At 39.3% G+C, this 15,447-nt stretch overlaps 1 protein-coding gene across 1 annotated transcript; it reads right to left on the bottom strand.

Annotated features, from left to right (window-relative positions):
* On the bottom strand, nt 1-15,207 carry LOC136492292 (uncharacterized). Its single transcript, XM_066488361.1, has 5 exons — nt 15,071-15,207; nt 1,480-1,615; nt 713-803; nt 213-329; nt 1-138 (listed from the first exon to the last, which is right to left on the bottom strand). Exons 1-5 carry the CDS (start codon nt 15,102-15,104, stop codon nt 1-3), a joined length of 516 nt encoding a protein of 171 aa, XP_066344458.1. The 5' UTR covers nt 15,105-15,207.
* Between the last annotated feature and the right edge of the window lie 240 nt (nt 15,208-15,447).

Consider the following 15,447-nt stretch of genomic DNA (forward strand, 5'->3'; position numbering starts at 1 on the left):
TTAGGATGGTTCTACTTCTGTTTTGTCTTTCAGAGCCTCATTTTCCCCGTTGCCAGTGACGCGTTTCAACCGCGAGGCAGCTTTGTCAATCGCCAAGTTCAGTTGGCTTATCTTGTCGCCCAGAGTTTGACGAGTTTTCTGGATGCACTCAGCATATTAGCTATCAAACTTACCTGTCAAACAAAAAAAAGTAAGTACATTTGGGTCCATACCTCTAAACCTTCATCATAATATTGACCCTGCCGTCTTGGCACCCTCTGGAGGCCAGTTTCATCAGATTCGCTATCTTGTCCATTTTCATCCAACAAAGAACCCAATGTTCTGCTGATCTGCTCAAGTATGTTGAGCAGTTAGCAACCACTTTTCAAATTACTAGTTATATGACAAGAAAATCTGGAAAAAATAGCATCTAGAGCAAGATTAGTGTAGACCAACACAGATATTTCTTTCGTCAGTTATCAACTATTAGTAAGTAGCTCATATGCACAATATTTTAGTTACAAATCTGCCATGGTGAATTAGAAGCATATATTTGAGTTTGTCGAGATCAGAAATTGAGAAACTTTCTTTCTGCCTTCAGGAAGACATTGCATTATAGGTTTCTGTTGGCTACTTCGAGCATTGCTAAGCAAATATGGTGATTCTACAGGCATCTTTTACAGGGATTTTCTGTACATGCACCAGTGAAAAATACTTGAAGATTGGGTAATACCAGAGGAGCAAAGACATATCCAAGTGTTCCAAAGATTGCTCCCCCTATAAGAAACCCAGCCAAAAATCCTCCCCCACCTTTAGAATCTTCACTGTATAACAGGATAGTTCCACAAATAGTATAAGCATGAAGCTGAAAATGTATTGCACACTATATGTGGATTTGGATGGACCTGATCTAAAGACAAAGTGAAAAGGAGGGAAAAGGTCATACAGGAAGATGCTTTCAATACTTCTGCCAAAATGTTACAAAGTAATTAATCAGACCTAGTTGAAAGTGAATGTTGAACCAATTCAAGATGTTCTAATGTTATACCAGGATCCAAGCTAGCTATCTTCAAGATTGCTTACATTTTAGCCTGTCATGAACTGTTCAATTAGAATGAAACTTCAATTGCTAGTTGGCGTTCAATTGAAATGTGACTAGAGTAAAAATTGAGCATTGATAGTCACACTTGAAATCAACTCACATGTAGTTTCAGCTTAAAAGACAACTGAACTGGGCACTGTGATCAAATAATGTTCGATTGTTGTGCGAGTAGATGGAAATGAACACTTAAAGCCATCAAATCTAAACAGACCAGGCTTAATTCCAGCTAAAAAAAAGATAACTGGATTGGGAACTCTTGTGCACACTGTAACACTGTAACACAAAATGTTGTATCTAAAGACGGAAATTAAGGGTAACTCTGTCGCCTCTGTGCTTATGCCTACATTCTGTCTACAAGCATATATGAAGAGAAAAATGCCATGGATTAAAAACACAACCTCTGTGCTCTGCAGATGGTTAACTTTCTACAATAATTTGTATTCTCAGAACTTGAAGGAACTGCAAGATGTAAACGATTTCTGTTTGACTTTAGCTTGTTGTTCCTGCAGACGAATGTATTTGTATGCGCCGTACCTTGGACAAAACACAACAAAAGGAATGAAAAGTTAAAGACAATAAGAGCATGCAACAAATGCACCACGGATTCAATACAACTCACAAACCAATATCTAGCAACAAGCTCCACCTTGTCGCTAAGCAAACAAACACAACATCTTGAATTATTTCGTTCAGAATGGGTCAAATTATCACTTCATATTACTTACACTGATAGTTTTCTAGAAAGTTCCCCAAAAACAAATAGCGATTCGCTAACCTTCTATATATAACATATTTTGGCACTTTAGGGCCTGGATACACATGGCTAGTAGGTACTAGTTGGGGCTAAAAAATTAGCTCAAATTAGGTTGGCTAGTAAGTTGGCTAACAACTAGTTAAATACTTGACTAAAAAAATAGTCCACTTATTAGCCCTCCTATTTGGATACACTAGAGCTAATTTTGGTTAACTTTTAGCTAGCTAGCAATTAGCCTTGTATCCAAACAGGCCCGAGTAGCACACGCTTCAATCAATTGCACTTAATTTCTTAACAGACCACGAAAGAAAAATCCCCCCACCCCTTTCCCTCCCTGACTCCCTCCCCCCTTCACAATACTTTTTCGCTGTGCATCTGTTCCTCACCAGTGAGGACGGTCGATAAAATACATGTAACACCCTAAAAATTGCTCTTTTTGAAATATGGTTAAAAGATTTAATTTTGGATTTTTATGCTCATTAAAACATAGAAAATAAAAAAAATCATTAAATTAAAATTCATCATAAGGTAGCAACAAGTTTGAGCATAAATGCCATTGCATTTGATTTATTTGGTTGAGTGGTTTGACTGGAAATTCAAAATGGTTTAAATTTCTTTTTGCAAATGAAATAAAAAATAGCTTTGAAATAAAAGAAAATAAAATTTGAAAATAAAAGAATTATGGAAATTTATGTTTGAAAACTTACTAAAATTGTTCATCTTATTTGAGTTAAAAAGTATATTCAAAACTTTATTTGACGTTGCATTTGGTTCATATTTGAACGTGGTTTGGAAATAGAAAAACAAAATAAAAAAATAAAAAAATCTTTTTCTCTCCATTCTGGCCCCGCCGGTCTGCTTGGCCTGCTCTTTCCTTCTCCCTCATACCCTTCTCGAGCCAGCCCAAGTACTCCTCTCTCTTCCTCCCACGCGGCCCGCTTCTCCGCTTGGCCCAGTTGGCCATTTCCTGCTTGCAGCGCGCCCGCTCTTGGGCCGGCCCAGTTTCCTCTCCCTACCGAAGGCCGCAGCCGTAGCCCAGTTCAGCAGCAGCAGCGCCCGCGCGCATCCCCTCTCTGGTTGCTAGCCCTGGCCCACACCCGCTCTCACTGACCGGTGGATCCGCCTCGTCAGGCTCATCTTCTACCTCGCGTAGCCAGCTCGGACTTCACCGAGCAGTCCGTCTTTGCCCCGTCCTTGCTCTAGCGTGCGCCCCAAGCCGTGCCAGCCCCATAAATAGTGATCCCCATGCCGTGCCACCTATCCTCGTGCCCTATCTCGCACCGCCTTGCTCCAAGCTAGCCAAGCGTCACCGCCTGGATCCCGCCGCGTGGAACCATCGTCGTCGAGCCATGTAGACGCTCCTCCGTTACAGTAAGAACATCCTAGAGCTTCTAGTTAAGTTCCCGAACTCGCAGAACTCTTAAATTCCCTCTGTCCCCTTCTGTTATGGCCTACGCCATGTTGTCGATGCTCTGCCGCCGCCATAGCCCAACGCCCGCCTTCTCTGCTCTGCAATAGCCGCTGCAAGTCGTATAGTCGAGTTCGCCATGTTCCTATCCATCTCTATGTGCCAAAGCCGAGTCAAATTAGAGCCCCTAGACGCTTTGTCCCATAGCTCCAGCGAGCAATCGGCCAACGCCAGCCAAATCACCGCCGCATCATCTGTTCCGGCCATTTTTTCCCAATTCCCCTCTCTGTTCTAATCTGAGCCGATCAGTGAAGATCCAATGACCGATATTGCTTGATACCTCTTCGTCAACCGATTTTGCTAAAGAGTCCCTGCACTTTTCAATAATAGAACCCGCGGTCCAAAGCGTAATCACAGATTATGTTTTCTTCTTTGGAAAGCGTAGTTTCGTCGGTTTAGATCCAAAGTACGTTTTTACTTATTTACAGATTTGCCACTGATTTTGTTTTAGCCATAATTTCTCCGTTTTAACTCCGATTTGACCCGTTCAACTTGCGTTAGGTTCGTAATTTTATAATCTACATGTTCATACTACTATTAAGTATGTTTTCAACTTTTAAAATTCGAGGTTAGATTTAATCTATTATTTTAATAAAGGAAATCTTGTTTAAATCATATCTTCTACGTTTTAACTATGTTTTAGCCCGTTCAAGTTGTGCTAGATTCATAGCAACGAGATCTACGTGTTAGAAACAGTGTTTATCATATTACTATTTCTAAAATTTTATGGTTTAAATCATATCTTGATTAATAATTATGCAACTGGATTTTATAAATAAAATATGATTTATTTTACTTTAGTTTTATAATTCGAATCTAAATTTGATTCAATTCAATTTATATAAGCTTCTATATAGTTAAAATAAATGAAGCCTATAGTTTTCTTTTTCGCGTATAAAGTAAATCTTTCGGTAGTTGTATCTTTTCAATCGTAGCTTCGATTAGCGTGCTCTTCACGTCTGTGTGTTCGTAACGAGACGTAGATTCGTTTTACAAACTTTTTATCTTGATTTAATGTTTGGTGTACTGTTCTAATTTAGATCTATTGTTTGCTTCGTGTATGATTGTATGGATGCTTATGTGGTGCTTTATGATTACGTCCAGTCGATGAGATATACGTGGTGATCAAAAAGAAGAAGAAGAACGTTGAAGATTAAAGCTTACCAAAGGATCGGTGTTTAAGGCAAGTATAGCATGGGATCTTCCTTGTTGTTCTATACACCTTTAATCACTTAATTCATATTGCATGTGTCTACCTTGACTGCCACTAAGGATTTGCTAGTATTTTGTACTTATACCTTGACTCCTTTGGGATATGCATTGGGTAGCTTGGCTAGTGCTCAACTACAACCATGATCTTATAACTTGACTAATGTAATATGCAATAAACATGAAAAGATGCTTTTTAGCAACATGGAACAAAGGGGCTAGAGCATTGGGCTATTTTATAGTGCTCTAGATTTCTCTTCCTAAGAACTTATCTATAAGTGATCATCCGGAACTTACAGTACAGCTGTGAAGGCTATATGGCTTTGGCTTTAGCTCAGTATGAGGACTTTTTCTAGCTTATTAGAGGTTACCTTTATGACGCAAGAGTTTGTATGATCTCGGCCTGTCAAGAGGGTGTACTTTGGTTTCTTGGTATTTTGTTAGTCACTCCTTGGTGGGGGGCTCATGCTTATTGATGGGGAAACCTTAGCGGCCCTAACTTGTTAGACGAATCTTTGAAAGGCTTCATAGTGAACCCTATCGACCTTTCTTAGTAGTGGGTCAAGAGGTTGGCCGCCTCAGGCAAAAGGGTAAATCACGACTCACAGTGAAAGTGTACAACCTCTGTAGAGTGTAAAACTGGTATATCAGTCGTGCTCATGGTCATGAGCGGCCTTGGAACCCTTACGGAATAGATGATCACTAATGATATGTGAAAGGATCAAGATGCCCAAGAGGGGGGGGTGAATTGGGCTAATTCTAAATTTCTTTCAATAATTAAGTCCTATGGTTAGCCCAATTAACCCCTTATGCCTAGACAGTGTTTTTATTGATCTAACGCACAAAAGTTAGCAAACTATGTTCTAATCCTACTCTAGCATGGCAATTCTATGAATGTAAATGACAAGAATTGAATTGCTCAAAGTACAGAGAGAAGGAGGAACGCGATGATGTTTTACCGAGGTATTGGAGAGTCGCCACTCCCCACTAGTCCTCGTTGGAGCACTCGCGCAAGGGTGTAGCTCTCCCTTGATCCACGCAAGGATCAAGTGCTCTCTATGGGTTGATTCTTTGACACTATGTCATGGTGAATCACCCATAACCGCTCACAACTTGAGTTGGGTCATCCATAAGCTCCGTCGGATGATCACCAAGCTTCCAATCACCACCAAGCCATCTAGGTGATGGCGATCACCAAGAGTAACAAGCACAAACTCTCACTTGACCATGACAAGCCTAATGAGAAGGGTGGATGCACACTTTGCTACTCTTGATCTCACTAATGAGGGCTCTCTTCGGGATTCTTAAATCTCAATCACCTCATTAGGACCTTGCTCTTCTTGGCACTCACAAAGGTGTTTCTCAGCTGTTGGAATGAGCAAAAATACCCCCACACACGAATGGATAAAGTATTTATAACCATGGCTAAAAAACGAACCGTTATGTGCTTCTGCGGGGTGATCGGACGCTCCGGTCAGTTCTTCCTAAACTCTAGTGTTTAAGATGTGACCAGACACTGGACAGCGTTCGGTCAACACTGACCGAACATGTCTGGTCATGATTTTCCCTCTCTGAAACCTTACTAGAGTCGACCAGATGTTGGGACTCAGCATCCGGTCACTTCATCTCTCAGCGTCTGATCACACTAGACGATTTTACCTTGATCAAATGAACTGATCGAACTCTGCGCCATCATCTGGTCACCCCAGAGCTAGTGTCCGGTCAGTATTTGACCATCCATTCACTTCCAACTCTCGATCATATGTGAATGAAGTTTGCTTCAATAGATCTAAGGGCTTCTTAGGAGCTACTTAGTGCTAGATTTAGCAAGTGTGCACCACACCTAACTCACTAGACTCACCTAGGTCAAGCTACCCGTCCATACCCCCCTTAATAGTATGACCAAAGGAAAAATAAAGTCCTAAACTACTCTAAGTGTCTCTTTCACTTCAATTGATACTTAGAATTAGTTCATCCTTAACCTTGTTGTCTATCCTTTGAAAACTAAAACGATTTTCATCGTAGGGGCATGACCACCATGATAGCCCAATCGATCTCCATTATCATGACCTAACTTAATTACCTCTACAAAACACATGTTAGTCATAGTAATCACGTATTGTCATTAATCACTGAAACCCAACTAAGAGCCTATATGCTTTCAATATGGATGATGAAGATGCTCACTAATTATTACTGTTTATGCTATTCATTATTCATGTTTACCTGATCATATGTTTATGGGCTTATCATAAACTTGTTGCTGCTCAATTGCTAAAAGATGACTCATTAAAAGCTAATCGTAGTTAATTCAGTATCAGCCTTTTGAGCCTCATGAACCCCATGTTATATTTGTTGAGTACGACATATACTTATGCTTGCTTTACTTTTCAAATATTTGGATGAAAATCCTAGATGAGTACCAGATTACTAGAGTTTGGAGGAATTAGGCTTGTAATCAACTAGTCAGTTGTCCCTGTGGATTGGAGTCTTCACCTAAAGATCGGAGTTGTCTTTCCGCTGTCTATACTCTAAGGTTATACTCTTCATACTAATACATTATGTATTTAAGCATTGTCTTTTGATATTACCCTTATTTGTAGCTATATATGAGATTTGACTTCCTAGGCTCATATATGATGCGTATCTGGTTTTATTCTTAAAACTGGGTGTTACAAAGTGGTATCAGAGCAATACTGACTATAGGACACAAGCTTAGTTAGAAATTAGCCATCTTAAGGTTTTGAAATTGCTACAAAATCCTTGTTCTATAAATCTTGATATTTTCTTCTCTACTATATATCTATTCTTGATATTTAACTCCTCCTTGATGCTTGTTTTAAGCTTTTGTTCCCATCTTCACTCCTTGGTTTGATATGCTTTTAGAACTATCCCTCACCACCTTCTTGCGTAATCTGAAGATGAGTCTTAGGATTGTTACCCCTAGTACAACGAGGACGATAGGATCGCAAGTTGAGTCAATGATTGAGTTGTGCACCTTTATTGTTTGTTGATTTGTCATTATGTTTGTGCTTGTTTTGGATCTTTGTAATGATTGCAATGATCTTGTTGGGTGTTCCCACAATTTCATTTAGTTCATAGGCCTAAGGTAATAGGATTAGTGAAATAAATAGTTAGGTTATGGTTTTCTTCTGTTTCCCCTATCATGTCTTTTCAGAGCAGTCTGCACTCTTTGGCTTATATCTCTAATCTTGGATGATCAAAAAATCATGAGGAAATTCTGGACAATAGTAGACTTCAATATCTTTCTTTGAGAACAAGAATTAGCCTGATAGCTATTTTTATTACGGAGATATGAAAAACACAAGACGATGCAACCGTGCTGTCTGAAATCTAGAGTAGTTTCTGTTGTGTACCGTTTTTGACCAAGTTAACTACAGAATTTGGAAAAGTGTTCTATAAGAAAGTCATGGATAATTTTATAAGATTTCCAACGGTGTAAGATACAACTTCATTGGATTAACGGAATGAGAGTTACAATTGTTTTACCACGCTGCTGTTTTTCATCTCGCGAGGAATTTCAGATTTCTTGCTCTTGCCCATACACAAGAATATCATTGGGGTGTCAGAACGTCTTGATACTAGTTAGATCATCTGGAAGATGGTGCAAGCTACCCTTTTTGGTGTCCCCTAGTTGATCTTTTCTTAAGGGGGGTAGCCAAGTTGAAGGATTTGTAAGATGAAGTTTCTTACATTCTAGCGTTTTGTTTGGAAGTATTAGTTATCTCTAGGGTTTGGTGTTCTCTTGTCTCAATTGCCATCAATCCTATCTTGGCATCTTTTGAAGCTACAATTAAGGATGTTATGAACGACTGAGTTCTAATTCATACATGTTGAAAACAGATGGTTGTTACTAGGAGAAGTGCTTCACAAGGTACTGAAAGGAATCCTGCCAATTCTAATCCATTGTCATCCAATTTCCCATCTATAGAGCAAGCTTTGATGACGCAGACTCAGTTATTACAGACCATTGCTCAAAGTGTGTTGAATAACCCGCATCAAGCACCACCTACTAATAAGCATAGTGAGTTTATGAAGGGACATCCACCGACATTCTCTCATACAAGCAAACCACTAGAAGCTGATGACTAGCTTAGAGCTATGGAGCGACAATTGGACATAGCTCAGTGTGATGACCTTGAAAAGGTGATTTATGCTTTCGGTCAACTGCAAGGAACTACCTAGGATTGGTGGTAGTCATTTGAGTATGGGCGTCCTGATAATGCTCCTGCTATCACCTGGCAGAAATTCAAGGAGAATTTTAGGTCCTACCATGTCCCGTTAGGTGAGGTAGAACTTAAGCAAGAAGAGTTCCTCAACTTGAAACAAGGATCTATGTTAGTGTGTGAGTATCATAATCGGTTCACTCAATTGTCATGTTATGCTCCAAAAGAGGTGGATAGTGATGCTAAAAAAGCAAAAACGCTTTTTGAAAGGGTTGAATGATGGTTTGCAACTACAGCTGATGACAGTGGTATATGCTGACTATCAAACATTGGTGGATAGAGCAATTGTAATTGAGAACAAGTATCGAGAGATGGAAGAGAAGAAGAGAAAACATGATCTTCAATGCCAGTTAAGAAATACTCGTCTCCATTTCGCTACACAACCAGAATATCAGTCACACCCTATGAATCTGCTTGAAAGTAATGATCAAGATCAGTATCATCAACCTAATAATGAAGTGTAGCATTTTAGTTCTCAAGAGCCATGTCTATCATCTCCCACTATCACCTTGATAACGACAAATATTTCTACTAGTAAGGAAGGTTATGATTGTGGTGAGATGGAACACTATAAGAACGATTGTTTTAAGAAGTGTGCTGAGAATAATCAAAGCCAGAATCAACAGCAGCAGGAGTCAGAACAGAACATCCATAAGGAGCATGTGCAAGGCAATAAGTTAAAGTGAAACTACATTCAAGGCTGGCTGAACAATGTGGATCTGATTAGCACTCATGGAGCTAAGGAGGTTGTTTATGGTTTGATCGCAGTGAGCTCAGACACTGCTATGGTGTTATTTGACCCCAGTGCATCACATTCATTCATCTCTAGGGAATATGTGGAAGAATATAAGATAACTATGCTTTCGATGAGGAAACCCCTAATAGTTAACTCTCTAGGAGGAGAAAAGAAGGCAAATCGCTTATGCCCAAAAGTTAGTCTTAACATAAAAGGGAAGAACTTCGAGGCAAATCTTATAGTCTTGGAGTTAATGGACATTGATGTTATCCTTGGAAATAGATGGTTATCTGCTTGTAAAGGAGTGATTAAGTATGCCTAGCGTTCGGTGCTTCTAACCACACCATCAGGAGAATGAATTGAGTATGAAGGTATTCAACCTACACCTGAGGAATACAAGAATGACCTATTAGAAGGTGCATCCTGTGAGGATAGTAAAGTGGACTGTGAGTTTTTAGATGTCAGTGTAAAGGAGCAAACACCATTGGAGGGTCTCAATACGAGAGATGATCATGCTTATTCAGATTAGCCAACCAGGATCTTAGAATGGCTCTTAATGAAAGATATAACTTGGAAAAAATGAGGATCGAATAAAGGCAGAGTATCAATATCCCTTTTATCACTATCTTCCGAATCTCGAGGATGAGATTCATCTTAAGGGGGTAGAATTGTAACACCCTAAAAATTGCTCTTTTTGAAATAGGGTTAAAAGATTTAATTTTCGATTTTTGTGCTCATTAAAACATAGAAAAAAATATTAAATTAAAATTCTTCATAAGGTAGCAACATGTTTGAGCATACATGCTATTGCATTTGATTTATTTGGTTGAGTGGTTTGACTGGAAATTCAAAATGGTTTAAATTTCTTTTTGCAAATGAAATCAAAAAAATGGCTTTGAAATAAAAGAAAAGAAAATTTTAAAATAAAAGAATTATGGAAATTTATGTTTGAAAACTTACTAAAATTGTTCATTTTATTTGAGTTGAAAAGTATATTCAAAACTTTATTTGACGTTGCATTTGGTTCATATTTGAATGTGGTTTGGAAATAGAAAAACAAAATAAAAAAAGGAAAAAAAATCTTTTTCTCTCCAATCTGGCCCAGCTGGTCTGCTTGGCCTGCTCTTTCCTTCTCCCTTAGGCCCTTCTCGAGCCAGTCCAAGTACTCCTCTCTCTTCCTCCCGTGCGGCCCGCTTCTCCGCTCGGCCCAGCTGGCTGTTTCCCTGCTTGCAGCGCGCCCGCTCTTGGGCTGGCCCAGTTTCCTCTCCCTACCAAAGGCCGTAGCCACAGCCCAGTTCAGCTGCAGCAGTGCCCGCGCGCATCCCCTCTCTGGCTGCTAGCCCTGGCCCACACCCGCTCTCACTGACCGGTGGATCCGCCTCGTCAGGCTCATCTTCTACCTCGCGTAGCCAGCTCGGACTTCACCGAGCAGTCCGTCTTCGCCCCATCCTTACTCTAGCGTGCGCCCCAAGCCACGCCAGCCCCATAAATAGTGATCCCATGCCGTGCCGCCTATCCCCGTGCCCTATCTCGCACCACCTCGCTCCAAGCTAGCCAAGCATCGCCACCTGGATCCCGCCGCGTGGAGCCATCGTCGCCGAGCCGTTTAGACTCTCCTCCGTTATAGTAAGAACATCATAGAGCTTCTAGTTAAGTTCCCAAACTCGCATAACTCTTAAATTCCCTCTGTCCCCTTCTGTTATGACCTACGCCATGTTGCCGATGCTCCGCCGCCGCCATAGCCCGTCGCCCGCCTTCTCTGCTCTGCAATAGCCGCTGCAAGTCGCATAGTCGAGTTCATCATGTTCCTATCCATCTCCCTGTGCCAAAGTCGAGTCGAATTAGAGCCCCTAGACGCTTTGTCCCATAGCTCCGGCGAGCAATCGGCCAACACCGGCCAAATCACCGCCGCATCAACTGTTCCGACCATTTTTTTCTAATTTCCCTCTCTGTTCTAATGTGAGCCGATCAGTGAAGATCCAACGGCCGATATTGCTTGTTACCTCTTCACCAGCCGATTTTGCTAAAGAGTCCCTGTACTTTTCAATAATAGAACCCACGGTCCAAAGCGTAATGACATATTACATTTTCTTCTTTGGAAAGCGTAGTTTCGTCGGTTTAGATCTAAAATGCGTTTTCACTTATTTATAAATTTGCCACTGATTTTGTTTTAGCCATAATTTCTTCGTTTTAACTCCGATTTGACCCGTTCAACTTGCGTTAGGTTCATAATTTCATAATCTACATGTTCATACTACTGTTAAGTATGTTTTCAACTTTTAAAATTTGAGGTTAGATTTAATCTATTATTTTAATAAAGGAAATCTTGTTTAAATCATATCTTCTACGTTTTAACTCCGTTTTAGCCCGTTCAAGTTGTGCTAGATTCATAGCAATGAGATCTACATGTTAGGAACAATGTTTATCATATTACTATTTCTAAAATTTCATAGTTTAAATCATATCTTGATTAATAATTATGCAACTGGATTTTATAAATAAAATATGATTTGTTTTACTTTAGTTTTATAATTCAAATCTAAATTTGATTCAATTCAATTTATATAAGCTTATATATAGTTAAAATAAATAAAGCCTATAATTTTCTTTTTCGTGTATAAAGTAAATCTTTCGGTAGTTGTATCTTTTCAATCGTAGCTCCGATTAGCGTGCTCTTCATGTCTGTGTGTTCGTAACGAGACATAGATTCGTTTTATAAACTTTTCATCTTGATTTCATGTGTTAGTGTACTGTTCTAATTTGGATCTATTGTTTGCTTCATGTATGATTATATGGATGCTTGTGTGATACTTTATGATTACGTCTAGTCGGTGAGATATACATGGTGATCAAGAAGAAGAAGAACATTGAAGATTAAACCATGGGATCTTTTTTGTTGTCATATATACCTTTAATCACTTAATTCATATTGCATGTGTCTACCTTGACTACGACTAAGAATTTTCTAGTATTTTGTACTTGTACCTTGACTCCTTTGGGATATGTATTAGGTAGCTTGGCTAGTGCTCAACTACAACCATGATCTTGTAACTTGACTAATGTAATATGAAATAAACATTAAAAGATGCTTTTTAACAACATGGAACAAGGGGGCTAGAGCATTGGTCTATTTTATGGTGCTCTAGATTTCTCTCTCTAAGAACTTATCTGTAAGTGATCATCTAGGACTTACAGTACAACTGTGAGGGCTATATGGCTCTGGCTTTAACTCAATATGAGAATCTTTTATAGCTTGTTAGAGGTTACCTTTATAGCGCAAGAGGGGCTCCGGTTTGTATGATCTCGGCCTACCAAGAGGGTGCACTTTGGTTTCTTGGTATTTTGTTAGTCACTCCATGGAGGGGGGCTCATGCTTATTGACGGAGAAACCTTAGCGGCCCTAACTTGTTAGACGAATATTTGAAAGGCTTCATAGTGAACTCTATCGACCTTTCTTGGTAGTGGGTCAAGAGATTGGCCGCCTCAGGCGAAAGGGTAAATCACGACTCACAGTGAAAGTGTACAACCTCTGCAGAGTATAAAACTGGTATATCAGCCGTGCTCACAGTCACGAGCGGCCTTGAAACCCTTATGAAATAGATATCACTAATGGTTAATGATGATGAACACTAATGATATGGATGATGAAGATGCTGACTAATTATTACTGTTTATACTATTCATTATTTATATTTACCTGATTATGTGCTTATGGGTTTGTGATAAACTTATTGCTGCTCAATTGCTAAAAGATGACTCGTTAAAAGCTAATCGCAGTTAAACTAATATCAGCCTTTTGAGCCTCATGAACCCTATGCTATATTTATTGAGTGTGACATGTACTCACGCTTGCTTAACTTTTCAAATATTTGGATGAAAATTCTGAATGGGTACCAGATTACTAGAGTTTAGAGGAATTAGGCTTATGATCAACCAGTCAGTTATCCCTGTGGATTGGAGTGTTCACCTAAAGATCAGAGTTGTCTTTCCGCTGTCTATACTCTGAGGTTATATTCTTTATACTAATACGTTATGCATTTAAGCATTGTCTTTTGATATTATCCTTATTTGTAGCTATATATGAGATTTGACTTCCTAGACTTATATATGGTACGTATCCGATTTTGTTCTTAAAACCGAGTGTTATGATACAAAACAGAAGGAAAAAGTCTATTTAACCCCCTCCACCTATCAACCATGGTCTACTTCACCCCCCAAACTATAAAACCGTCTATTTTATCTCCTGAACTTTTTAAAACTGTCTATTTTACCCCATCCGGACGGTTTTCGACGGTGGTTTTGCTATAGTATGGTGGTTTTACTATAGTGATGGTGGTTTTGTCTTTTTCTTTTTTATTTATTTCTGGTGAATCTTTAAAAAATCATAGTAAATCACAGAAAAATTATAAAATGGAAAATCTAATTTTGTTGGACTCCACATGAGTAGATCTACACAATGAATATATAATATGATATGCTTTAGTACAAATTTTTTGCTGTAGTTTTAGATTAATTGAAAAATCTAATTTTGTCTGTAATTAATTGGAACAATTCATAGCTGCAGCTTCTGTGGTCCAATTATGGTGAAATTTTTATGGTAGACTAATTATTGTATGCTTGAACTATAATAAAAATTTCGTACTCATTGTACCATGTATAACTTAGTTATAGATAAATTCCAATTAATTACAGACAAAATTAGATTTTTTAATTAATCTAAAGGTATAGCAAAACATTTGTATTAAAGTATACCATATTATATGTTAACTATGTAGATCTACTCATGTGAAGTCCAACAAAATTAGATTTTCTATTTTATGATTTTTCTATGATTTACTATGATTTTTTTAAAGATTTACCAGAAATAAATAAAAAAGAAAAAGACAAAACCACTGTCGCTATAGCAAAACCACCGTTACTGTAGCAAAACCACCGTCGAAAACCGCTCGGGGGATAAAATAGATGATTTTAAAAAGTTCAGGGGGGGTAAAATAGACGGTTTTATAGTTTGGGGTGAAGTAGATCATGATTGATAGATGAGGGGTTAAGTAGACTTTTTTTTCAAAACAGAACTAGCAAGATAGCTACTTGAACCACTAGATCCTTAGCAGAGTGCGATTTAAGGTGTGTTTGGTTGAGTTGTGGCTGTGGAAAAAAGCTGTTGTGGGTTATGAGCTTTGGAAAAGCTACTGTGGGCTGTGAGCTGTAGAAAAGCTGAAAGATGTTTGGTTAAACAAGTATAAAATATACCTTCTATCTTTATCTCTCTTGAAACAACTATGGAATAGCTTTTTATTCCACCAATTTCGAAAAGCAGAAAGCCAAAAGCCAAAAGCAGAATCAAACCAGCTTTCAAAAATGTACTACGGAAAAGCAGCTGCTTCTGAAAAAACAGCCTCCAAAAACAACCCCTTTGGTTGAGCTTTTAGCTTTTGGACCAAAAGCCAAAGTCAAAAGCCCAACCAAACGGACTCTTAGCGATTCCTTAGACTGTGGGCAGTGGAGATGACCAAATATGCCTCCACGCGTATGCAATCTGAGCAAGATATGAGCTGCTGAGACTGGGGGAACTCACCAGAGACAGAGAGGGCGGCGGAGGGAGCGGCCATGGCTGACGTTGGGTTCGGCGAAAGGGAAGCTGAAGCTTTGCCAAGGGAGACGATGAAATCGGCAGCCTATCCTGCTGCCCGCCGGCTTCTAGCTGCGTACGCCGTACGTGGCCTGGCCTCCTTCAGTCCTTTCGTCAGGGCCCAAAAGGCCTCTCCGTTACTTCTCCGCGCCATGGAAACGGTTGTTGGGCCGGGTCTGTGAAGTTGGTTGCTCTAATTTAGGCCTGGTAAGGTGTTTGCTTACTCGTTGCTCAAAAACATAAAAGGTGTTTGCTTACTCATTAGGCCACTCATCCCTTGCTCTGTTTTAGATTTGTTCGGTGTTAGTTTGGGCACATTTAAG

This window comes from Miscanthus floridulus, chromosome 11 (assembly GCF_019320115.1).
Source record: "Miscanthus floridulus cultivar M001 chromosome 11, ASM1932011v1, whole genome shotgun sequence".
In the NCBI taxonomy this organism is placed as follows: Eukaryota; Viridiplantae; Streptophyta; class Magnoliopsida; order Poales; family Poaceae; genus Miscanthus; species Miscanthus floridulus.

Coding starts and splice junctions, on each gene's coding strand:
- LOC136492292 (XM_066488361.1), bottom strand. CDS start 15,104: ATGGCCGCTCCCTCCGCCGCCCTCTCTGTCTCTG. Junction 1,616..15,070: donor CGCCGCCCTCTCTGTCTCTG/GTGAGTTCCCCC, acceptor GTTTTGTCCAAG/GTACGGCGCATACAAATACA. Junction 330..712: donor GATATGTCTTTGCTCCTCTG/GTATTACCCAAT, acceptor ATACTTGAGCAG/ATCAGCAGAACATTGGGTTC.